At 42.8% G+C, this 25950-nt stretch overlaps 1 protein-coding gene across 1 annotated transcript; it reads right to left on the bottom strand.

Annotated features, from left to right (window-relative positions):
- Positions 1–11108: 11108 nt before the first annotated feature.
- Positions 11109–25929, bottom strand: DESI2 (desumoylating isopeptidase 2). Its single transcript, XM_042023017.1, has 5 exons — positions 25774–25929; positions 19189–19261; positions 17213–17306; positions 16576–16717; positions 11109–14715 (listed from the first exon to the last, which is right to left on the bottom strand). The coding sequence occupies exons 1-5, from the start codon at positions 25810–25812 to the stop codon at positions 14482–14484; spliced, it is 582 nt and encodes a 193-aa protein (XP_041878951.1). The 5' UTR covers positions 25813–25929; the 3' UTR covers positions 11109–14481.
- Between the last annotated feature and the right edge of the window lie 21 nt (positions 25930–25950).

Raw genomic sequence — 25950 nt, 5'->3', positions numbered from 1 at the left:
GAGCAGTAAGTGCATTCCCCTAGTTTATGGCTTCCTTTTTACATTTTTTTGCCTCCTGTGAGAGTACTTTAAACTCATCACTCAAGATGATCATTGCAATACAGCAGTTTGTCTTAAATCCCCATCTTTCTCAAATGCCCGTAATGAGTACTAAAAAACTAATGCTATTCAAAGTTCTGGATTTTTTTTTTCCCCAACTTAACTACAGGCAAGTCTCAGATTTTGAACATATTAGAGGTCTCTTTAAAATCTTATCTATAATTGACATAATTATCTGCTCAGACAAGTTGTGGCAAAAGACCAATCCCTAAGAAGAATCTCAGGCATTATGCCCTTATTTTTAAGTTAAATCTGGGATGGTCTCCAAACCCTCACCATTTCATTTATTAGGTCTTTCTCCAAAAAATGCAGAGCTGCTGTGCATTCAGAGGAGTAGAATTTAAGCACTTGTTTTTATTTAAGCCTCAGTAACCATCAGCTCCTTAGTAACTAGGGGTGTGTCTGCTAGGAACAATCTGTCACCTGTCACTGGGCTTTTAAGTGACTGATTTCACATCCAGAGCTAAGACAGATAATTGACAAAATCGTGCAGACTTCAGCTGAGGAAAGTGCTAATTTTTTTTTATATTATCCACAAAAGTGCTGCTTTTCAGTTAAATCCACATTCTTGAACAATTTCAATCTGTAGTTACAAAGAATGGCATGTGGATTGATTGTAGCTTATTTGTAAAGGTCTGTCAGATACAAGTTGTCCAGAGTCTGCAGATTTATGTTAGTAAATGTAATTTTTTCATAATTAAACCAGCTAAGTTTCTGAAAAGTTTCCAGAATCCATTTTAACACACATTCACTGATATTTTAGCAAAACACTAACCTCTCAGAATCTTAAAGCTTATTGATAATTTCAAATTTATTAAGTTTGTTAGTATAATTTTTCGGGAAAAAAAAAAGTGGTAGAGAAACTTGAAAAAGCCTCTGTAGGCAACAGCCACAGATGGAAAATTTGATAAAGGTTAGAGGTGAAGCTGGTGGCTTCTGCCCTGAAGGGTTTGAAGGAACCTTCTCAGCAAGGAAACTTCTTCCTGCTCCTGCATGACTAATACCTTTCTGTCTCTGCCCCAGTTACTGACCAAGGAACTTCCAGCTGGGGGAAAATCCTGCTGGTTCCTGGAAGTGAAGTTCTCACATACATGTTGCTCTCAGACACAGAAACCAAATGCTTGGGTCAGTTTAACAAAAAATTACCTGTCCTGTGTTATCACTCAGGATACACAGATTTCGTATGTGTCATTTGCTGGACTCACCTGCAGCAGTTCTGGGTGTGTATCTGCCAGCCCTGGTTGCTTCTCCCAGTGCTGAGGATGCTCAAGTCTCAGTGCTGTGGCCCAGCAGCAGCACGGCAGCACCAGGGAGCTGAAGGAATGCCTTGATTTGCGAGACAAAGCTACAGAGGAAATGTTCAGCGACACTATCAGAAGGCGCCGCTGTTGTGATCTGAGTTGTTATCACTTGTGATCAAAGTGCATTTGTCAGATTCTCAGATAACAATTTGCACAGGACTGATGGGTGATTTTCCCGTACTTTGTGTGCTGCTACGGGAAAGGAACACCGGGAACCAACTTTGAAACTTACGGTCTCCACTCCTGTCACAGCTGTGGGTCAAGCAAATTCTAGACTGGTTTGAAAATTGATGTGTTTGGCTGAATAAAGAAGGACCAGTTGAACAATCTGGTAGTCAGACATGAGCATTCATTCCCTGATCTGAGGGTTTGACTGTCTTAGCGGCAGCCTGAGGCTTTGAGAGCAGAGGGAGGTGTGGACTGGCATCCCTGAGCTGGCAGGGTTGCTGTCCCTGCTGGGATGAGTCACCCAGGGTATTGAGCTGAACTGACCATGTGCTGCTGTTCTGCACCTTTTATCACACTGCTGTCCAAGGCTGTTTTGTTAGAACAGAAAAAGGAGTTAAAGCTGACAACACAGCTCTCTAAATTACATTGTAAGACAGAATAAAGATTTTGAAAACAGATCTGTCCTTTACCCACTGGGTCCTTACAAGGCAGACAGTCTTTCCTCTATGGTTTCCTTGAGTCCCTCTCTTCTGTCCGGGCTCTTGCCCTTGTCTTCTGAACATCACCTTATCTTCTGACCAAGCTTCTTCCTTAATCTTAGTTGGATACAAAACCTGGCTTCTCTGGTTGCTTTTCAAAACATTTGTGGGACCTATGGGACCCATCTCCTAACTCTGTTCTGGCCCCAACCACTTAGACAACACCCCGGCACTATGCTTTTCCTAGAAGTTCCTGAGTGCTAAGCCATGGCTGGATCAGCTGGAGCATGAAGCCAACCACTCTGTAAACTCATCAGGAAAACTACTGAGCTGTTCTTTCTCTCAGGGAACACTACCCACATGGGTGAGAGGTGTTCAGAGGAGGTGGAGAGCTTTGAGATAAATTGCTCATCCAGGAAGATAGGCAGGAGGCTGGAAAGCTGATTCCCTCACTGTTGGGGAAGATGAAACAGGAAAGCCTTGGAAATATGATTGCCTGACAAAAGATTTTGGGAATATGAAAACTACAAGCAACATCGAAATGAAAGCCACTTTTGAAATACCAGGTCTTAGTTACTGAACAACTAGAAAACAATGGTATGGCCACTGAAGATAATCCCCTCTTGATTGAACAATACCCTCTGCTTGCAGGCAAGTCCAAGGGTCAGAGCAGACCCTACTAGCTCAGCAGAAGGGGTCCAAAGAGTAGTTTTTAGAAGTTAAGATGTAACACTCTATGGTAATATAAGAACTCTTATAGGCTGTATGTAAATGCTATAGGATTTGTATCTTGTATTAGATTGGTTAGTGACAATTAGAATATTCAGTACAGAAGATGATTTATTGTATTGTAACCAGGACTTCAGACACTTCTACTCATTCTCTATTCCTCTCTTCCACTTCTACTCTTACTTCCACTCTTGCTCTAACACCCTCTCTCTCTCTCTCACCTGCTTACTCTCTTGGGCCTGCTCAGAGCTGAGTCTAGCAGCTCTGAGCAGTGCCCCTATACCCACGCCTTTACAATAAACCGACTGTGTCCCAAGACCTGCCTATAGAGATCTCTTCGTCTCCGTCTCCGTCTCGACCGAACCTGCACGTAACCTACACCTCACATCAGCCTCTACCCTCTCTGGCAAGGCTCCAAGGAACATCTCAGCCTTTTCTGACATGAGCTGGGAGGAAGGTTCTGAAGCAAATCTGGGAAAGGCTACATGATGATGAGCTTACTCAATCCTGAAAACTCTGTCCATGCCAAACAAGTTCCTTTCAGGTATGAGTGCTTTGTTACTCCCATGACAGGTTTAAATCAGCTGGAAAAGCACCTTATGCACTAAATCAAGAGGCACCCAATGCCAGTGTGTAGGCAACTGAATCATGCCCTGCCTGTCCAGCAGCTTGAGTCCAGAGAACCCAAGCAGAGCTCCCTTCTCTGTACATTTAATCACTGCCCTATATAGATCACATAATGCATTATTCTTTTGCTGTCCTCTTCTATGGAGTGGCCATTATGTTCTTTTAAACACTTCATTGATCGGCTAAGCTTACATGTAAAACCAGGTCTTTGCCAATCATGTGTCTGTTCATGCTGTGTATCTTCCAATGCTGCAGTTTACTGGCATTTTGTGACCTACACGCTTCTTCCATAAAACACCACATCTGTCTTCTGTGGGGCTTTGTTCCTCCTTTGATGGACTATAGACCATCAAGTTCTGCTTCTAAATTAAAAAGTATCTGATTGCTTATTAGTTGTACTGTAAAGTTTTTTATGACTTCAGTTACATGGCTTCAGTAATTTGTGTTTATACTCCTCAGACCTGCATAGAAACACTTTAACACTGCATAAGGAGATGAAACACTCCACAACAAGGTACACATTGCTCCCAGGATTTCTAGTTTTACATCCTCAAGTTTTGTAGAGCCTTGCTGAGGGAGTCTCTCCAGAAACAGGGTCATGGGTAACCTGGTGTAGTAATTTTGAGTGGATTTTGCAACAGAGATGCAGAAAAAAATTCACAGAAAGATACCAGGATCAAGTAGCTCTCACTGCACCAAGGAACTTTTCAACTACAAACACTTGTTTGCTAGTGCTATAATCAGTTGTCATTTGCAGAACCTGAAAAAAAAAAGAATTGATGTCTGATTTGGCTGCCTTCAACATTTCTGTGTTATTGACAACATTTTTGTAATATGTTGGATCAACTTCTAGAAACGTCAAAATTCATGCTAGAAATTAATTTCACCCTACTGGCATCTGTTTCCAGATGTTCTTTGTGATTTCCCTGATTATTATCCACAAGGAAGGCTGTTCTTCTGCTGAAGTTATTGCTTATGCAAGCACTGCATTAAGCTGAACAGGCACAGGGCTCTACACATCTGTCCTGCCTCCTTCCATGGGAGATGTGAGTCACTGCTGTGGTGGGCACAGCTGGTCTTCACACCACCAGTCCTGATCATCGATCACAGGCCTCCACCACACTGTCTAACCTGGGCTGTGGAGTTTCTCTTGTTAGGTTAAATGCCTCTTTATACTTTCATGGACTCCTTCCAAATGAAACTCGATTGAGTAATTAATAATACGGAGGGAGAGTTAAGCTTTTTAAGTTCTGCATGTTTTTCTGCCAATTATTCCATCTAAGACTGGCTTGCTTTGTTGCTTCAGAGCTTCTCAGCGAGGCATGACCTTGGTTTATTAAATAATACATGTATTTCTGAGAGCAACTTATGTAAGAGTTGGCCTATCCAACAAGACTGATGTTTGACCACTCGGTGGCCATGGCAAATATGAAAGCAAACACTGAATAAAGTCCCCTGCTCAGTACCTGGGTAAGAGGGACAGGCAGCCTCACAGTGGCTGCACTTGGCTCTAAGCCACCATTGCTGCCTTTACTGTTTCCACTCCAGGTGCTGCAGCACAGTCTTCTTGCAGCCTCTTGGATATCTCACCACAAGCTCAACACATTTGTGGTGCCTCTGCTGGCTTGATGGTGGCCTGGACTTGGCAGGGCAAACAATAAATTTCTGCCCCCAGAGATGGCAACAGCACTGCCTCTTGTGCTGGTGTGAGGTGTACCCACCGGTATGGAGCTAGTGGGAACTGAAGTCTCTGCTCCTTCCTTCTCCTCCTCCTCCTCCTCCTCCCCTTCAGCCCTGGCTGGGGCTGCACAGGCTGCCAGTGACACAGGGCAGGTGGTGCAGGCTGTTGTGGGGTACCTGCAGCTCCTCTGAAACCACTTTCACACCACACACAGGGCAATACAGTGATGAGTCTCTCTGCTCCCGTCAGAGCAAAGCCAATCTGTTAGCTTTAAATCTCGGAAGTAATTTTCATAACATCATTTCTGCAGCAGCCAGTTTCCATGGAAACCAAGAAAGGACTGGCAGCATGTGTAGGAAAGAAGACAGCTGACCTGATTGTCCTTCCCTGGCCCCTGTGGATGGGCTTCCCTCAGTCTGCACATGCACATCCTTTGCTCATTGCCGTGAGGTGGACAAGCCCAGGCTCAAAGGCTTCAGCTCATTCCACTGGCAGCAGCCTGAGTGCAGTGTCTCTCCTGGCTGCTGCATGTCCTCCTCATCCTACCTCATCCTTCCTGCCTCTCAGGGCAACTTGTCCTGCACCCAGGGGAGGAGGGCAGAGGGAGGAAGGGTCTATAGATGTTTTCCCCTTCCCATCCCTGCATCATTCCCAGGCCTCAGCAGTAGATGGAAGGACTTGTGGTTAGCTTTGAATATGCATGTGTCCCCTACCCACTTACTCCGGATACTTTGTTCTCATTTATTCCACTGCTGCCAGAATACTCCTATAGGTCAACTTGCTAAAGATATAAACATTTATAATAAAATAAAGATATATACATTTATAATAAAGCCCTATATGCATTGCATTAAATTTGCAAATATTTTTGGAATTCTTCCTAACCTACTACCAGAAATATCTGCTCTCCAGGTGAAGGTTCTGTTACCTGTGGTGTTCCTTAAGAAGCCACAAACCTATATCACGCTCTTCAAGAGCTAGCAGTTTTGTCTGTGTGTTTGGGCAGAGAGAGGGGACTTGTCTAACCCAGGCTCAGCTGCAGCTTTTGGTTGCATTTCTTCAAACTGCCGGCACCAGCATGGAGTATGTTTGGTTTTAATTTTAAAAGCAGCTGTAGCTCTTGGCCTGAGTGGCAACCCCCCTCATGCTGGAAGGTCACTTAATGCTAGAACAGTTGTGTCAGGGCAGTTTCTGAAATGAGTAAAGTGATGCTGTGAGGAGGGGGGAGCCCTGGAAATCCCTTGCTGTGTCTCTGGGAGCCCATCCTGCTCATGTGAGTGGCACTGGCTCAGGTCCCCTCACAGGGCATCCCCTGCGTCTGCTGCAGCACTCCAGTGGCAGCAGCCTTGCAGACAGTGCACCCCACGGCTCTTGTCCCAAAAGCAAGTTGCTGTTGCACAGAGCTTCTGTGGGCTGCTCAGAGAGGAGGGCAAAGGTTTTCGTGTTCTGAGGTTATCATGGAAGGATGATGCTAACAGAACAGGCTTCCACAGTTGAAAATATAGCTGTCAATCAAGTACTTTGGCCTCTCCTGCTGCTGATGGATGTGGAGTTTCTAACGTCTCTCACAGACTGGCTACTCAAAGTCAAGCCAGCATTCAAAGCGCACTTTTAGGGTGGGGTTTTTTCCTATGAAACTGAAATATTAAAATTTATGAAGGTGAGCAGCTGAAAAGTATCCTACTTCATCTCTTTCCTCGTGTTCGCAGACATGGCTTAAAGGCAACTGCTAGCTTGGAAAGCGGCCAGAAAATCACCTCGAAGCCTGCAAGGAGGGAGCGAGCTTTCCTAGGCTACCAGGGATATGCTGCAAAGGCTGCCCCCGGTGGACATTAAACAAGAGCACATTTCTGGGGGAGTTGCTGCTGTTGCAAGACATTCTCAGTAAACCTCCCCAGATGATTAGGAAGAAGTATAGATCAGCTCATGACACAGTCAGGGAAGACTGTCATGACCAACAGGGCTACCTCGTCTGCAAGTAAAAAGCAGACCCTCAGAGACCATTTAGGAAGTTGAACATCTGCAGGGGAGAGACTGAGGGAGAAAAAGATGACCTCAGGAGCTGATTGCTCTGGAAGTGCTGTACATACAAGGTCATGCCACAGGCCAGGACCAGGAAGGTGCATAGTCTAGCTCTGAACAGATTCCATTTTGTACTTAGTTTAATTCTGCAGTATTAGTTTATTATCAGTAAATAATGACAGTAAATAATCAGTTTATTTAGTATAAAAGCCTTTTTTTCTTTCTCATTTGGAGGCAGCAACATTAACACCAATAATTGCAGCAATATTAGCACCAATCATTACACCTTTGAAGTTCAGTGCCAGCTGGAAAGGGACTAGAAGCTGCCTGTCTGTCTGAAGGATGCATTGCAGGTTCCCATGCCATGCTCATCCCTACTCTCCAAAAGCATGGGCTGAGCACGGCATCCCTGGGTGCATGCCATGGTGTGGCATTTCACTGCAGGAACGTTTGTGCAGGGAGCCACGGGCAGAGGCAGCGCTCTAGGCCACGGAGTCTGTCCTTCCTTTAAACCTCTTAAAATGCACAGAAGCCACGAGGCTCCTGGAAGGGCAAAGCAGCTTAAAGAAAGCAATTGCAGAGATGAGAGCATCCACAAAAGCCGGACACTCCCTGAGGTGTTTCTCTGCCCTCGACTCCAGAGTGCTGGAGGGAAGAGCAAGCCCGGACAGCCGCCACAGTGCTTTTACTAAACTTTCCAAGTCTCTCTGACATAAAAAATAATTGACCTTTACAGTTGCATTTGAGCCAGGTACACTGCCATCAGCTCTTGCTAGTCCTCACTACTCAGTTCATGTTTGCTTAATGGCATGTGAATTAATTTGTTGGAAGCTGACACTTCACTGCAGGATTAGTTAGTGACACTAACACTGGGCTGGTGCATGAAATTTAAGATGCAGAGCATCTTTCTGTGGTTAAAAAAAAACCAAAACAAAGGAGGGAAATGCCAATGCTTTTGGAAATCTTCACTTTTAGGATGCTATGACTGAGTAATGAATGAGCTGAAGTACAGAAGAAAAATAAACCCAATTCCAGCTATTTAAAGGCTCAGCAATTCCTTCCAGGCAAAAAACAAGCAGCTATTGTGTGCTGGCATGGGGAGGGCTGGGGGAAGGCAGCGTTTCCCACAGGCAAATTAGGAATGGGAAAACCAGGACAAAAGCCGCAAGCCTCCGTAGCCTAAGTAGGGAACACAAGACATTTTCTGTTCAATTTGATTTGTGTTGTCATTAGGTGGGTTTAACAGGGCTTTATACTTATTCTGGGAGGAAAGCCCTGGCTCTGCTTGAGCTAACAATAATGATCATTCCGACTTTGGAAACATGAGGGAGCATTTCCACGTCATCCAGGCGCTCACTGGGAACAGAGGGTCTCCTCTGCCCCCGTCCCTGCCTGGTGAGGGAGTTTGGACATGTTTCACTGGAGCCTGATAAAAACCTGTCTGTGCCCTGTTTGGCCAGCAGGTATCTGATTCACATCTCACTGTAAAGGAGGACCCATATTGACCATCAGCCATGCTGGGACCAGAGCAGAACCCCACAAGGGGTGCATTTGAAAACCCCCACACTTCTATCCCACAGCTGCCTGGGGCAGCAGACAGGGCTGGTATCATGGACGTAGGAAAGGCTTCTCTCCTCCATGATGGCTTGTACCCCTTCCTAACACTCCTCCCAAGCTATGGTGAGCCCCAGCAGGAACAGTTCAGCAACACAGTCCCAGCTTCCTGAAGTTCTGTATCTGGGTGCCTTGTTTCAGGCTGTGTAAAGGTGAAATGGGATAAAAAGGTAAAAATGGCCCCCTAAAAGGAAATCATGAGTTAAAGTCCATGAACAAAAGCTCCTGTGGGGCACACATGAAGCCCCTCCTTCACCTTCATTCAGGAGACACTAACAGCGATTTCTCTCACACAGCCACATGGTCTAGAAGCAGTACAGCAGGTAAGCAGCAGGTGCAGCAGGCTTGCTGCTTTGAGGATTCCAGATCAACAGACTACTTTGAGAAGACCACAAGAACTGCTGACCACCTGTTTTAAACCTGCAGGAGCGGTGTTCCCTTAGTCCTAGGTGTCCCAAGCTGCCGCTCAGAGATGGATGGGGTGGGGAGAATTGAGCATGGCTCCGGTATGAGCAATGTCCCTCTCTATGGAGACCCAAAGATGGATGTAGCCTCTATCATGCTCCAAGCAAGCTAAAACTATGCCAGCAAAGGATCTTGCATTTCTTTATGGCAGATCCTGGTTTAGTTTGCTATGTGCTAATTTCAGTGGATCAGATAATGTGAAAAATACAGGATTCCTACTCTAGCCCAGCGGGAATGGGAGCAGCCAGTGGAGCTGCCATGGCTTCCCTGACAAGTTGTTACATCGACAAGTTTGAAGTTTCTAATGATCTGATTTAGACCAAACCACAGGATATCAGCCAAAGTCAGGAACTGGCCAACAGCCATTTCCGTTGAACTGTATGAAGCACTGAGAAAGAATGTATTTGTTCTGGGGCAGGGTGATAGGACCAAGGTGCTTACAGCCATAAAAAAACCTCTGCCTCTTGTGAAGCTGTTCCAATGACAGATTTGTCATATAACTCTGCATGGCTGAAGAAACTTCTAGAAAATAAAATTTCATTTGAAACATTTATTTTTTCTTCAAGAGCAGCTCAGTTAAATGCAGCCCCTCACCCACTAGCCAACAATGCAGTAGGTGGTTTTGTGTATTGATCACCCTCCTAGAAGCTGATAAGCACTCTTGGCCATTGGATGCCAGAGTTCATCTTGAACTCAGATTAGTTTTAACTGATGAACTGTTCCCAAGTTTCCTTTCAATAGGTTACAAGTTGCTCAAACTCTCTTGCAGGTTTGCTGGTGATTAGGGTCCACTAGCAGTCAGAAAAGGGAACACATCTGTGTCTGGGCAACTTCTCCAACAGCCTCTCCTAGCCACTGTTCATCAGCAGTGCACATGGAGATGCCATACTCAAAATGTACAACACGGCAAAACACATCCCTGCCCCAGCTGTGGAGAGAGACAGGTGGGGGCAGCACCAACTTGGACAGCCAGAGGACAGCACTCCCATTTATCAGTGCCCTCAACGTGCAGAGAAGTCTCTCTGCTAAGACACATGCACTCATCTGCCCTTTGCAAATTCCAGCACCAACACCTTTCGGTGCTGGCAAAGCGTGTCCTCAAGGGCTGCTGCCAACTCTGTTCTGGCACTTGGGATATTTGGGGAAGAGGCTGGGCCAGCTGGCTCACCATGCAGCTGCCCCACGGCACCCCACTGCCAGAGTCACTGCAAGGAGCCGCCAGCTCTGCAGCCCAGAACCACCACATCTTTAAGGAGAGGTGCCACCACCCCACAGAACCAGACAGGGGGGCAGGCTGCATCCCAACTCCCGAGCTGCCCTGTCCGGGCAATAGCTTGGCAGCTCTTTGGCTCCACAGCCAGGGGAGCATCTCGGCCCTGAATCAGTGCTGGGCCGTGCCACAGCGGCACTGCTGCCACGAGGGCGGGCACAGCACAGCCAGCGGCGCCTGAGGCTGGCGTTGCCGCTGGTGCTGCTCTGTACTCTGCGCACTTCTGCTCTGCTCCAAGGAACTGGCAGAAGGTGGACACTACAGACCCCACACACCTCCGTGGCTGCTCCTCTGCTGCACATCCAGACCACAGAGCCAGGCTCTCGAGCAAATCTGTAGGATATGGCACAAGATATCTGCAAAGTATCAAGCACACCAGAGTGTTTGGACACTCCAACAGATGTAGTGGTACATGAAATCTAAACACATTTTGAATGTAGTCTGTTAGGAACTTTGTGGCTCTCACTAATGCCTCAGGAAAACCAAACCACAGCACCTGATGCTCATGTCAGCCTAACAGCCTAAAGCTTAACTACAGGAAACCCTTGGATAGTCTCACTGTCCTTCAAAACCATCGTTCAAAACCAAACATCAGCTTGGGTGGCACTGCCGAAACAAGCTGTAGGTACAAAGGGAATAACACACAGAGCCAATTTTTTTTTTATAAAAGTATTTTTAATAAACTGATGGATTTAAGTTTAAGATGCTAGACAACTTGTTGCCATGTACAGGTAACAAAAGTCAAAATTCTTTGAATTTTATACAAATACTATGTAGTACAGTAAACTTGAATACAAGTTTACAAAAAATGCATCAGTGAATTTTCAGCTTGTAACCAACTTCCAACAGTGAAAATTATCATCTATTAATAGTGATCAGAATTGCATTGCAAATTTTAGAAGTAATGCAACTATGTTTTTTTTTTTTTTTTTACCAAGCCACTCTGAAGTTACTGGTGCACACTGACAGTACATTGGATTTTTTTGGCTTGCTGAACAGAAAATGGCATTTAAATAAAATGACTGAGTTAAACAATGTAATACATATCAAAAGTACTATCTCACAGAAAACTAAACAAGAATGAGAAAGTAAACAGACAGAACCCTGAAGTGGTGATATTTTTCTACCCGTTTTGATGGAAAAGATTCCACAGGTGTCCAGCTTTCTCACAGCATTTTGAAGTGTTCTAGTCCTAGCACAGTGTGGTCGTTAGTAGACTAAAGTAATCCCTGCTTGGCAGTAATGCTGGTGAAAGGTAACTTGCTCTATTGCTAACAAATCGGAGTAACCACTGGCAGGGTGACTTCTTGCAGGCATCCAGCAGAGGCTGAGCTGACAGCACACAATTGAAGTTACAGTACTGCTCGCTTTGATACGATACTCAACAACCTTCAGGGTTCAGGTGTCAGTTTCCTCACAGGATTTACAAACTGATGGTTTTCAAACAAACAAACAAAAGTCTTTATGGAGCATAAGACAGTATTTTCGCCTGTACAGCTACCAATAAAATGAATGTTTTTGTTACAAACTTTCCAGTCTGCTTTATAAAAAATAGTCTTAGTTTTACTTCTAAATAAAAACTGTGCTGTGATCTGTCACGTTCTTGCATTGTACATGCTGTAATTGTGTGTGTTAATGAAGGTGTAGAGATTTGTGACCTAGTGCTCTGGATGTATCAGAAGCCTAAAAAGCTGATTTTGGTACATAAAAGGTAGCAATGAAAATTCATTCTATTTATTTTTCCTAAAGCCTAGGAAAAGCTACAGTACGTTGCTAGATCAGTGGCCTCAACCCTGAGCTGAAATAAAGGACCTGCCTCGGCCAAGAGACTTAGTCACATTACTACCACAGCTGCACAGCAGAGACAAAATAACCTGTCTGCAGCCTGTTGTCTGAGCTGTGAGTAGTGCGAGATTCAGTTCTGTAATGCTTGAGAGTTGACTGGAGACCACCATATTCATTTTCACTACAGGGAAAAAAAAAAGGAAAGAAAAATTCAAATTCAGAGTGAAAAGCACTCAACAGGGAGGGTCAGTATATCCAGCTTCTGGAGGTCAAACAGAGAATGTAGTGGCAGACTCACCAGTCTTAAGCATTTCCCACTTGGTAGAAGAGATTATTAAAACACGTACCAAAATACAGTTATGGAGACTTTTACTATTATCTTGCTCTTTCCAGAAAGAGTCTCACTTGATTCCCCCCCCAGAACTAAGCATATCTCTCTCTCTACTACACTGCATCACAGAAGATAAGTGAAAACCTAAAGTCTGTCTGATGAAGGATTCAACCCAGGTGGCAGCAGAAAAACTTCCACTTGTTTCTAACACAAGTCAGAGCTGGGAACCATAAGAATTCTTACTATGATACAGCTACTGCACCTTCCCATAGGGTTCAATGGCATGACTACCCATGGCCAGGAGCATTCATAACATGAAGCATTTTGCCTCCCAAGAAGACTTTTTTTTGCTTTTAAACAGCAGAAACTGCAGAGTCAGTATTTCATTCAACGGATAAACTAAACCCAGCAAAAGACTGTAAATAAAACTTGTAAGAATCATTTGTATTTCTAGTAATGCACACTTCTTTGTGAGCTGATTGGTTTAGGGATGGTATGTTTTTTGTTAGTTTAAGGCAGCAAGTCTTACAAAATACTCAAGCTCACCTCCCTCATGTTTGTGCTACTGTAGCCTTATGTGCACAATAGAACCTCACTAATTTACACCAATGATTGGAAGAACAATTAATTCTCTTGGTAAGTGAACAAGAATAAGGCATTCCATTATATATTCTGATCACTAATTATAATTTAGCTCTAATTATAATCTACCAGCAAACATATTTCTGTGTTTTAGAAAATAATATCTCTTACCTTCAGATACAATTATGTGTGCAGATTAGTGGGTTCTGCTGTGTAAACACGCAGGTGCATAAGCAATTTTCAGGTTTTTCTTCATTACATCTGATAAGAAAGTTAATGCCACAGACAGAGACTGTGGGAAAATAAATTAGGATTTCTCTATCATTTGTGCAGATATGCACAACTGGGCAGTAATTTTTAGCTCAAAAAAAGAAGGACGCGAATGTTTACAAACTCAAAAGAAGCAAAATCAGCAGCAGGAAGCAAAGGCCATTCCCCAACCATAAATGGCTTGTTTTACACAATTCCAAACTATATGAAACAAACAAAAAGGAATACAAGTACTAACTTATATACACAAGTTTGAAATCAAGTAAAGCAAAGAAGTGAAACATTTGTTGATGCTTCTAGCAGATGATATTCATGTGCTTAAATCCTGAAGTAAACTGCAAGTAAAGACAGAAGACAGGATGAAAACTACATGGCTGAATTACAAAAAAAAAAAAAAAAGGATTGATGTGCATTGCAATGAGATAGAAATTTCCCTTCATATGTGCAAAAATCCACAGTTTCATTAATGTAGAGGTCATACTTCTAGGAACAGATTTTAGACCAAACCAGTCTCCCTACATCCTGGAATCTACCTGTTTACATCAGCCACTTTAAGTGCACAGTACCCTGTTCACATATATAGTATTCAGCAGTTTCTGGCATTTCTCAATTTAACATTCTCCTGCCTTAAATCTTGAAAACAAAGGGGAAAGTTCATCCAGGGCATCACACCACTGCTTTTCATTTATACCAACAGTTAAATCAAACTCAAATTCTTTCTTCTTCCATGGTGGCAGGAGTCCTTACAGGACTTGTAAACAGCAGTACACAATACTGTAAACAAATAATTTAAGTTCTGCTTTATGCAAGATGTTAACTCAGGTCTACCAAACAGGTGAAAATGAAAAGGGTGGCTTCACACAAAATCCTTCCCTTTTCTCCCAGCAGTTCCTTTCACTATGTAAATAATCCTGAGCTGAAACAGGGGTTGATGAGAGCTTTTTTTTTTGCATATAAAACCAATGTTCTAGAGTTGGCTCTCATGTTCTGTCAGGAAGTCAATTGCTGAAGAGATCAAACTGAAGTATTTCAAACCATTTGCTACTTTGGAGGAGGACTTATAATTTGGTGTGGCGTCCAGTTCTAGACCCAGATGCTGAGCTTGCCAAGGAAGCTGATGCTGCTGCATCCTCAGCTTCCTCCAGCTCATCGTGTAGCTCCTGGCTAACACTAGACTGGAGGGCTGCAGGAGTTAGCCACTCCTTTGGCAGGCAGCTCTGGAGGAAGGGTATACAAGAGCTGAAGTAGGCAAGGCGATTCACCCATCGTGGAATCTCTTTTCCACAGAGAATCTATGGGGGAAGGAAAAAGAAAGAGTTAATTTGTTTTCTGGATTCAGCAGTAACAAAACTGCAGTACTGTAAATAAAAAGCAAAAGCTGCAGCAGCCTTGCAGTTTACATATCACAAAAGCCAGTCAAGAAGCATCCAAGTTAGCTGCACAATGACAACTTTCTCCATCGGTAAAGGCAGCATTCCAAGTCCCACAAGGAGACCTATATTCCATTGTGAAAGCTGGACACACGGATCTGTGATTTTCTTAGAAGTCCTGAAAAGCCTAACCACCTCACTCTCCTTGAATAACTTCTATAAAAGGCACAGAAATTAGTTAAGCTATGGTTTCTGTTCAGTGCTAACTCCTCAGAAACAGAAATTGCAGGAGAAACCTCACTGGTACAAAAAAAGCACCCTGAAATCAAGTGCCCAGAAAGACAGTGTCAACACCAGAGTTGTATGGAGTTACACACACTGCTGAGGCTCTTTACTGTGGTGGCCTCTGACCACTTCCACAAGACGTCACTACCCTACAACGCAGAGGCCAAGCACACACTTCAGTTCATTGGGACAGGAGGAGCTAAACAATGCACAGCTGGGTTCAACTCCTCAAAAATGCATAAAGTTGCAATAAGTACTTATTTCTACTGCACGTCAGTCATTAAGTAATTTTGTTGCCACTATTCAAGGAGTGAGCTACTTTACTTCACTACCTCCATATTCACTTCTGGTATTACAGTGCAAATTTGGAGAATGTGAGCATTACCCTGCTGTAACAGAGCAGCATTTAACTTGTAATTATACCCACTTCTATAGCCAATTTGAACACTAAATAGGACAAGACCTAAAACAGAAACAGTATGACCATGCAGCTGAAGAATATGGCAAAACCCTGGCCATATAGGCCAGATTTCACACCAACTGCAGCTTTGTCAGTGTCTCACCCTACTTACTTGTACCAGCATTGCACATGAATCATCATCTCAATAAAATTTTCCACTTTCCACTACCAGTACCAAGATCAGTCTACATAAAACACAGGCTACACAGTAAGTATGCATTAACTATTTTGGAAAAAAACCCAATTAAAATCTATGAAAGTTCACATGGGAAAAATAGTCATTCTTGTTTTGGGGTGTTTCAATGAAACATAAGAATAAATTCTGGCAAGCACAGATTGTCAACTATCAATAAAAATTTCCATTCCCCTCATTGTCCTGGATTACTTGTTTCTGACCCTTTCCCTTGTGTGGATACACATGTGAATGATCAGGCATTCAATCATATTAGCAAACTGATCATGTTACAACAAAGTGAGGGGGAAAAGCAAAGCCCCTTCGACTCCTCGGTCAGATGCTTTGCATGACCACTCAAATATCTACATGACCAAGACACAGGTGCTGGCAGAGCAATAACTTGACAAAAGCCTCTCAAGCAGAAGATTAACATTGTCTGCGTAACTTCAGTGCCTTTGCTATTCTTTAACAGTAGGTCATAACCTTGAAAATTATTTTCAGTGTGATGGTTCTGTGGGGAAATACAAGTAATCTGACAAAACTAACATGTAGTTCTATCTTCAGGAGCAGTCCCTGAAACAATTGAAATTATTTTGAAATCTTGTTAATACGTTATTTACTAGGTATCTCTTTAGGAATGCACCTCTGCTCTAACACAAGCTATGTATGACAACAACATTTAGCAGCAAAATCTGGTGCTTGGGACATAAGCACAAATACAACCTGAAAAATAGTGACATTTGCCCAAGGTATTGGAGATAGGAAGCTGAAAATTAAACCAAACATTCCAAAGGACCAGAAGGAGATGATGCTCTGTAGCCACCTGTGAAGAACCTTTCTATAGACCTTTATGTTTGTTTACCTCAGATAAAGCTGAAGAAAAGTGATTGCAGTTTTTGTGCATTAGGTGATAAGCATTTCCTTTGAATTCCTTTCCAAGCTCTTCTACTATTTTTTCTATATCATCTTCCATAAAGTCAGTACTGCCTAGAACCACAGCTTCTCTAGAAGAGAAAAAGAGAGTAGATGATCAGGCTGCCATGATATAGGCGGACTACTGTTCATACATTGCTCAAAATTCACCCCACTGTGGGTAGCAAGATCTTTCTGTTCTCCAAGAATAACAAAGATTCTTTCTATTCCTTTTTATGGCACCACTTTCACCTTTCTCACGAGAGATTATATTTCCTTGCCAATTATCCACCTTGAAAAAGTTACTGCATTGCTTACACTGTGTGAGTAATAAAAGTTAGCCACAAGTCCACAAAATTTGTATGCACTTAAGGAATTTAATGGTATGCTAAAAAAATGTTCCTTGCTGTAGACACTTCATTGTCTCGTCACCTCTGTCCATCTTTCATTTCTATGCAAACACATGAATTTCTCAGCAAGTCAGAAATCCTGTACAATTCAATACATCTACCCTCAAAAATAAATGCAACAAATTGTCTCTTTCATATACTTTCTCAAAGAGCAAGAAAATAGGTAATCTTTCTTACTTAAATTTAAATGTTTCTCCTAGCTCAGAAGCATTTCCCGGTGAAATCTCAAATATTCCAGAAAAAGGGTACGGATGACCACCATAGGCAAATTCTGAAAGAGAAAGCTCAGATTTAACAAAAACAGCATCTGATGACAGTAAAAAACAGCAGAGCTCACTGACTGGAAGATGACTTCACAAGGATCTAAAGCTAGCAACCAGACATGTTATTTACATGGGGAGCAGATGAGCTGGAAATTAATAATTTTATCAGTTACTACTCAGCATAAGTAAAAACTGACAGGAAATTTCCTACATCAGTGTACAGGTTTAACTTGAAAAACTTTGCAGTAAGTACATACTGTTTTCATTGTGTAAGTGAGCATTTACAAGTTAAATTGTACATCTCGCCAATGTTCTTTACACATACTGGTCTTTAAAATTCCACTTACATATGTCTAAATTGGGGATTCAAAGTACTGCATCCTCAGAGGCCTGATGGCACTTCTATTCAGTGTACACCACAGCCCTCAGTGTGGCAGTGAGCAGTGGCCTAATAGGTTTTTTAAATGTCTTGATTTGCAAGACAACTGTCACGAGTTCTTTACTATAACAAGAAAACAAACCAGTGCACGCATCTCAGGTCTGCACAAAGCATCTGCTGGCTTAAGCACTCACACTACCTGAAAATATCATGATGTGCTGTAGCTTCTGTCTGTGTCTGTAAGATAACAGCACGCCGCACCCAGAGTGTAGTAAAAAGCTTTAAGCATGACTTCACACTTCCTTTCCTCAAAACTCTTAACACATCATCCAAGTCTAGCACTCAATTTTGTGGTTAATCTTTTTTACAACAGGTTAATAAATAAAAAGTTTGATGTGCTTCAAAAAATTCAAGTCATTGTTCTAGCAGGGGCATGACCTGCTATATGAGAAAGCTGCTATAATCCCAGCAGGAAGGGAGGCACATGTATTTGGCACAGCTCAAAAACTGGGCTTCAGGCACAGCACTATTAAGAGTCAGGTCTTTCTGGGTCAGATTAAAACAAATTTTAAAAAAAGTTTTAACACAAAGCGTTGCATTTTGCCAATTTGTTGCTCTGGTAACACTTGCAAAACCAGATACAATGTGACCATTATACCTACCGAAACATAGTTTAAGATAACTTTGGGCAGTCTGGTCTTGGGAGTGCACACCCTGCCTTTTGCTCCTTCCTCTCACCTCCCAACACATTAAAAAAAAAAAAAAACAACCAAAATGCTGCAGCAGATTTTCCTTCTTTAACTGGACTACTTTCAGCAACACCATCACCTCATTGTGTCATTACACTTGTGGGCAGAAACACCTCAGACCTGAGCCCGTGCTGTGGCGTGCTCAGAAATACCTCCTGGCTGCAATGCAGGTTCCAAGTGGCCTGAACAGATCAGGAGGCTGCAGCACCCAAGCACAACCCATTTAGCAAAATTGAAAAGCATTGTTGTTATTTACCACAAGGGTATCTTTTATGAACAGCATGTATAGGATGCCTATAAAAGAAATTGTCTCTAAAAAAAACCAACCTACCAATAAGGAATAGACTTTTTCCTGAGCATCGTGCACTTTTAGGTGCCTCTGCAACAGATTATTGCTCCTGTAGTTAAAAATTAACTCCTTGCACTAAGTGCTGACAGAATACTGAGGAAAGGATTCAACCATGCTTACACAAAGCACACATTTTAAATGTAGGGTTTTTTAAGTATTTCCAAACCTAAAATAAAGATTTCTATGCCTAGCTGAATAAATTGTACACTTTTTCATAGTTGCATAGCTTTATACAAAAGAATCCATGACAGCTACCAGATTATTCATGTCCAAGGTTTTTTTCCAGAGGCAGAAAAGATGAGAAAAGAGATGAACAGGTTTCGGGAGCTAGACTCTCCTCACTACCTGAAAAATGCTTTTTAAATAACAGCATTACTGAAACGAAAAGTAAGTTATGCTTTTCTTGTACATACCTCGGCCATACACCTCTATACCTGAATGAAACACTCCAATTCCAAGGGAAGAAGTATATTCATTCATCCAATACTAAAAGGAAAGAAGGGGGAAAAAACCCCAAAACTCTAGTTAGTTTGCAGTACAGATTTATCTTCTCATAGCAGACTGTCCCCCACATCAAAAGCATTAAACCCTATCACAAAGTGGAAACTGCACAACCCATTTTACGGCAACAGAATGTCATTAAAATTCCCCAACTGTACACAGTGAATTAATTCCATTAGGTGCTATTCCAGTGTTTTAGTGCTGTCAAAGCTTGTCAATCAAGGAGTCTGCACCTGGGAGAAATCCAGATCAACCTTCTATTTGTCAGCAAGCTGTAGGTTGTAAAGTTTGCCAAGCAGTGGAATACATTCTAGAATCAATTGCTGTAATTTAAGGAGCACATTTTTCTTTAAAGTACATCAGAATGTAGGACCATGAGATACACACACCGACTGTCATTAATAGCAATGACCACACCTGCCTATGAACAGATAAACACAAGACATACTCAGAGATGGACTGAAATTACCTTATTATGTCTTTGAATACTCAACTAGAGGTCACCCTACAAGAGACAAAGCTCTCTCTTGCTGCTGATGCATGGGTCCCCAAACATCAGGTTGATGTCCCTTGCACAGGTCTGACACTTGTTTCCAATGTATCACTTGTATTGTAGCCAACAGAAAACAGATGCATTTAAAAAGGAATCAGAAGTGGAAATTTTTTAGAAAAGGGAAAAAATAGTAAAGAAAGGAAATTTCCCTTAGTGCTTTCTCTTTTCTTTTATGAAAGTGGCAGCAGCAGCATCTATCAGAAGCTAACTATTACCTTCAAGACCTCAAATATGCACAGAGCTCTGGAAAAGGAAAACCTCAAAGTACTGTCACTGTCTACATCACTACCCTCAAAATATCAGTCTCCAAGCATTAAAAAATTTCAAGTGACACACAATTTGAGAAGGAACGTGAAACAAAGTCCTAAAAAAAAAAAAAAAAACAAGCCTCAGTTGCATCTTCAAAACTGAAACTGGCTAGGAAGAAAAACCTCATGAAAATACAAGGAAAACATTATTTTGTTAATTACTCCAATAACAGGATTTTTTTTTCCTCCCAGAGCATCCATGTGAACTTTTGCAAAGCAGACTTCAAAAAGTCAACTGGCGGGCAGGATAAAGGCTGAGATAGTACCCCCAGTAAATTACTACTGATTTAGCAAGCAGGCAGAAAAAAAAGAAGTCATGTTCTTCACACAACCTGTTGACATAATCAGTGTTTTCTGATGCGAAGTCACTAAGCAGCACAGCAATGATAAGAACGTAAAAGGTTGCAGGTGTTGAAGATGTGCAAGCTGGAGTCAGTGTGTAATTTACAGTGCCATCGCAAACATTGTGGCATGTAAGCTTTTTGTCTCCCAATAAAAATGATACACTAAACCTCAGGTTGACAAGCTATTAATAAAAATGAAAACAAGTTAAATGGCTAAAAGAGCACATCATGCCAATAGTTACAAACAGACAAGCCACCTGTGGGAAATTTTGTCAATATGAATTAAGAGAAGGCAGATTTTGTGCCTTGTATTTATTTAAAGCTCACTTGTGATCCGTGGATAAATTCTGCTTAAGACTGAACTTTACCCTTTGCTTTAATTTCTGGGTTTGTCAGTCTAGTGCTGTGTTAGCTAGTGGGGTATGGATGAGTACACTAAATCATCACCTTAGTCTATTTAAAGGGTTTAGTAGTTCTTTCCTTCCACCCCTCAGAACAGAGCAGAGAGCAAGTCTGTATGAACAAACTACATCCAGAAATACACTGCTTAATTTACTCTGTATAGAAAGACACAGAACAGGGACAAAACAAGAGGGCAAGAAAGGAGAAGGATGCGAAGACTACTCATCTTAGTGGGTTTGTGAGCGTAAAAAAATGGATTCTGCTCATGAGGTGAAATCAAAGTCCCCAGGAAAACAGGGGAGCTACAGCAACGTAAACCTGTTCCAGTTCTGAAGCCATTCCTACTCCCCAGTTTACCAGCTCACCATTTCAAAATACTTTCACGTTTATATTTATAGTCAAAACTGTAGGCACAGTCAATGTACAGTTTGTCAGCACTGGAAAAAGTACATTTGCCTAATGGGAAGGTGTATCCAAATGAACCTAATCTGGAACTGAGCTAGACAGGGTCTCTGGTGGTCTAGTTTTTCCCTCTCCTGGGCACTTGTGGCCAGAAAACTCAGATCTTGGCTGCTGTATTCCAAACAACCTACATATCATGTACCCATTGGATCTGTTAATGCCAAGCAAGGTTATGGCTGCTCTCTGAAAATAGAACAAAACTTACACAAGATATCCCACAAGCAGTGGGATAGAATAAAGCCTGGTTGGTTGTTAGACAGAAAAATATGAGGAAAAAAATTATTCACCGTCCTCCCCACCCACAACCCCACGAAACCAAACACAAAGTACAGGGAGAGGACAGAAAAGTGAGTCACCAAGCCTTGTCATTGATCTGCACAGAAGTGGATGAGCGGGATGGAAAGCAAAGGTATTCAGCATGGCCTGTGCCTATCCAAGTATGGGCTCCTCCTCACTGGTGCCACCTACATACACGGAGCTCGCTACACTACACAAGGTGAGCACTGGTGGCAAATAAAACAAAAGTTAGCAGCTTTGGAAGAAGTGCCTGAAGCAAGCTGGCACTTTGCTTCATATTTCCAGTAAGAACAGAGTAGGTTAATTGAAGATAAAAGAATTTCAATGAGGCAGAATTACTTTCCCCCTAGGAACAGTAATTATATCTAATTATTACTTAATCTGGATGAGCTATTGGAAGGTTAGTCCTATTTTCTCATTGAACAAAATGCCTTATCTCACTGAAGGAAAAAATGCAGGACAAATGCAACAAAGAGTGCTGAATTTGGCTACAGCTGAAAAGATTATATACAACTTACAAAGTAAAGACTGTAAATTAAATTACATCTGTGTAGCTCACTGGTTCAGTAACATGCCCAAACTGATCCCAAATGCTACATCCTTGTTTCCATTACACAAATTGGATTCCCTTTAGTCTTGATATGGATTTTGCCATAGTTGTATGGTGCAATCCCATATCCTCAACATTTTGCAATATGTCAGTCTTGTAAAACAGGATTTCAGGTTTAATCTACCATTAGGAAAATATTAGAGAAGCATTTTTCTATGTGCACAATCAAGTCATGTCACTACAATCCCAGAACACTAATCCCAGTGCTTCAAAACTATCTCCAGAGCTTTCATTTACATTAATACTTTAGCTTGTTATCGCCTTATTTAACAAGGGAAAAAATAGGATACTACTTGGGCACAAAAAACCTAGACCCCTAAAAACAGCAGTTAGTTAAAATAAAGCTATAAAGTACTCCAGTTCTCAAAACACAGTATATCAAAGCCTTCACCCTACCCTTTTAATGATCATAAAAGATGTTCAAAGGCATGAACTGTACCACATAAATACACCCTTAAGCTTCTCTCCCTCCATAAAGTTACCAGCACTTGAAAGTCTACTTTCTTCTACAACACACGCATCCCACTCTCACTTTGGTTCTATCAAAGATTTTCGCTTTTTAAAGCACTAAGGACATTAGAAGGGTATATCCTCCAAAAGCAACCAACTCAGTCCTGTAAAGAGTTCCAACAGGAGCAAGGTCACTTAGTACTCCTCTGCATACCTAAGCAGCTGCCTGGGAAATGAAACTTTAACCTGAAGTTTGCGTTCAGGTTAAAATAAAGCTGTTCGTTATTACAGTAACATTGGTTCTGTCAACCAGACGAATAACAATGGTCTCTTGTTCCACAAGAGAAACAAAAAACCCCAATCCCAAAACTAAACTACAAAAATATCCCAAACCCACTTCCAAGTGACATGGAATGTCAGAAGCAAAGAGCAAACCTGCTAATGTCTCAAACACAAAGTTGGTGTGGTTTGATGAATAAGCAAAACTTCAAAACTGCTATTACAGAAGACTCCTCCCTTCTTTCACCCACTCCTAGTACCCCCAAATAAAGCAGACCATTGATTTCAGCAGGCTGTTGTACAAGCAGCAAAAACTGCTATGCAATATGAAAGTGAGGCTTTGGTTTCAAACGGACTGAGATGTGGTTCAGCAGAGAAGTTTGACAAAGGACATTCACTGATGGTATCTTCCGGAGATCCATGAACCTGTGTTTTTCTCACGAGTTTGAAGGAAAACTCTCTCTAATGGTCAAATAAGGTAGACATTGCTACAAAACAACACACAAGACTGAAGCAGGAAATAGAAATATTCTCCTTAGTGGTCCCATCTTATACTATGTATAATCTGTGGTAATGTACAGCTCCAACAATTAGCACAACTGCCAACTAATGCACAAGAAGGCACCCCTGCATGTAACCAAACAAATAAATGTGCTTGGCTGCTTCTTTTGGATAGTAAGTCCCTTCCACAGATGGTGGCTTTAGAGACTATGTGAATTCTCAACAGAGGCAGAGCCCCAGTAATAACAACAGGATAACCAACAGTTCCTAACATATCCTTAGGAAAAGTATGACACTAGCTTTTAGGAGCACACCCTTCCTGTTGCTGTTTTCCCCTCACTTCCCTCATGTCAACTGCCAGCCTTCCTAGGATGGTTGGAGTAAAACTGATCACAGCAATTCAGCTCTGGAGGAAAAAGAAAGCACAATGTGAATGGAAAAGCAGACTATCACAAGAGAAAAAAAACCACCATGCTGAAGTCACACCCCACCAGTCCTACCATCATAGTGAGAATGGAGTTTCTCAGAGGCCATGGCACTAGTTTCCTGGCAGGTATATACACAGGAGTCAGTCCACTCTGTTAAGGTTTCACAGCCTGCCTGTGAACTGGGCCCGCTTTGCACAACTGAGCAAGTCCTTGTGAGAACAGTGGGTCTTCATTTTGGTGAGTCAGAAGTGCATCAAGCCTTGACTTCAAAGATATTCTTATGTAAGAGTCACGAAACTGAAGTCCTACTTCTTTCTCTGTACAAATATTTATAGTTAATATATGTAAAACCATCTATTTTTATGCTAAGAGAGATTTCCCCAATATATATATTCATACTGTAGTCCAGAGAAGCCATATATATGCATGTGAGAGGGCATCCTTTCCTCCTCCAGTCTAGTATAAATAAGGCACACTGTGACTTTTCCTCATATTGGCATCATATATGATCTCAACCAGGTGAGCAAAGATCACTTCTTTTTCTTCTCCCATCTCTCAGAAAATCATAGTGAACAGACTGTTCCTGTCTCCAGTCTCCCTTCACTGTCTATAATGAAGGAAACCAAAGTTGAGGTAACAGGCTATATTCACTCGATACAGAACTCAAACACAGGAGTGGGCAAAAAAATCCCCCCAAAAAAGGACATTGATTTCTAAGGTAAGTAGTAGGGTGAAAGAAAATTACAAAAATCAGGCTAGTTCCTATGATATCATAAATGTATTTGATTTCAAGCCAGTTAGCTCCCTATTGATTGCTATTAAACATTTTAGCATTTGAATGTGACCATTCCCAAGCAAAACAAGCTGTATTTTCTCACTTCCACCAGTCACTGACACTACACTATATACCTTCACCCTTTCAAAACAACAAAGGTTCACTTTAAAATGGTGGTGGTAGGAAAACCTATCCAAAATAAGCTAAGTAACACAACCTCTATCACCTGAAGCTAGTTCTCCATCTTACTGTCCCTCTATCAGTAGACTCGAAACTTGGTCAGAGAACCAGTGCCACTCGTTCTAATTTCCAGCGATTGAAACGCATTAACAGATAATATTTTCTCAATATTACTTATCTAAGCCTCCTGTTCCATGCAGGTACTTGCACCTCATTTGTTACCATGGCATTTGAGCAGCTTCCAGCTGAAGCTAAGACAATACAACAGTTGCTGTAAGTGCCACATAAAGATTATCCAGGAGGGAGGGAAGGTGAGCTCATAGGGCTGCAAATCAAGCTGGAGCGATTCTTTTAGTTCTACCAAGTCGCAGCCATAACAAAACTATTCAAAAATTATGGACTAGAAAAGAATCACCTTACTGACACTGTGCTAAAAAGCTCTCATCCTTGCAGAGACAGAGGTTATCCCCAACTACCACCATCCTGCTGAAAACTGGACCCTTTTCTGATTTTCGTGAGCAGAAAGGCAGGGCCTCCCCGCTGCTGAGCTTTGGGGCAGCAGCAGAGGTCGGGGACATTTACGGCAGGGGAAGTTTCCCCCGCAACAGGGAGGGGATCCACCTGCCACTGGAAGACCCGACCCGGCAAACTTCTGTCGCAGGTCATAGAGGGGCTGTATAAATCGTCAGACCTCCCAAATCACCGCCCTCGCCCCCCCCCTTTCCCTCCCCGGGTTCGTTATTTCTCCCGCTCCGCCGCCCACGGATGCAGCTCCCGCGGGGACAGGCATGCGAAGGGCACGCAAACTTTCCCAGCCGCCCTGGCCCCCGCAGGGCAGGACACCCCCGCCGCCGCCCTGCCGGGAGGGGGCCGAGATCCCCGCCCGCCGCCCCGTGCTGGTGGCTCACCATGTCGTAGACGTTCAGGATCACCAGCTGGTTCGCCATCGCCGGCGGCCCGCGGGCGCCCCCCGCCCGCTCGGTGGCTCCCGCTGCGGCGGCGGCGCCGCTCAGGCCGGCGGCGGGGCGGTGCGGACCCCCGGGGGCCGCTTCCTCCTCGTCCTGCCTGTTGCTGCGGGGCGGCGG

Source organism: Corvus kubaryi, unplaced genomic scaffold (assembly GCF_017639235.1).
Source record: "Corvus kubaryi isolate FWS band 111438036 unplaced genomic scaffold, C.kubaryi_AGA036_p1.0 37232, whole genome shotgun sequence".
NCBI lineage: Eukaryota > Metazoa > Chordata > Aves > Passeriformes > Corvidae > Corvus > Corvus kubaryi.
The sequence above is the reverse complement of the archived record's forward strand: the minus strand, read 5'-3'. Positions and strand labels throughout refer to the sequence as shown.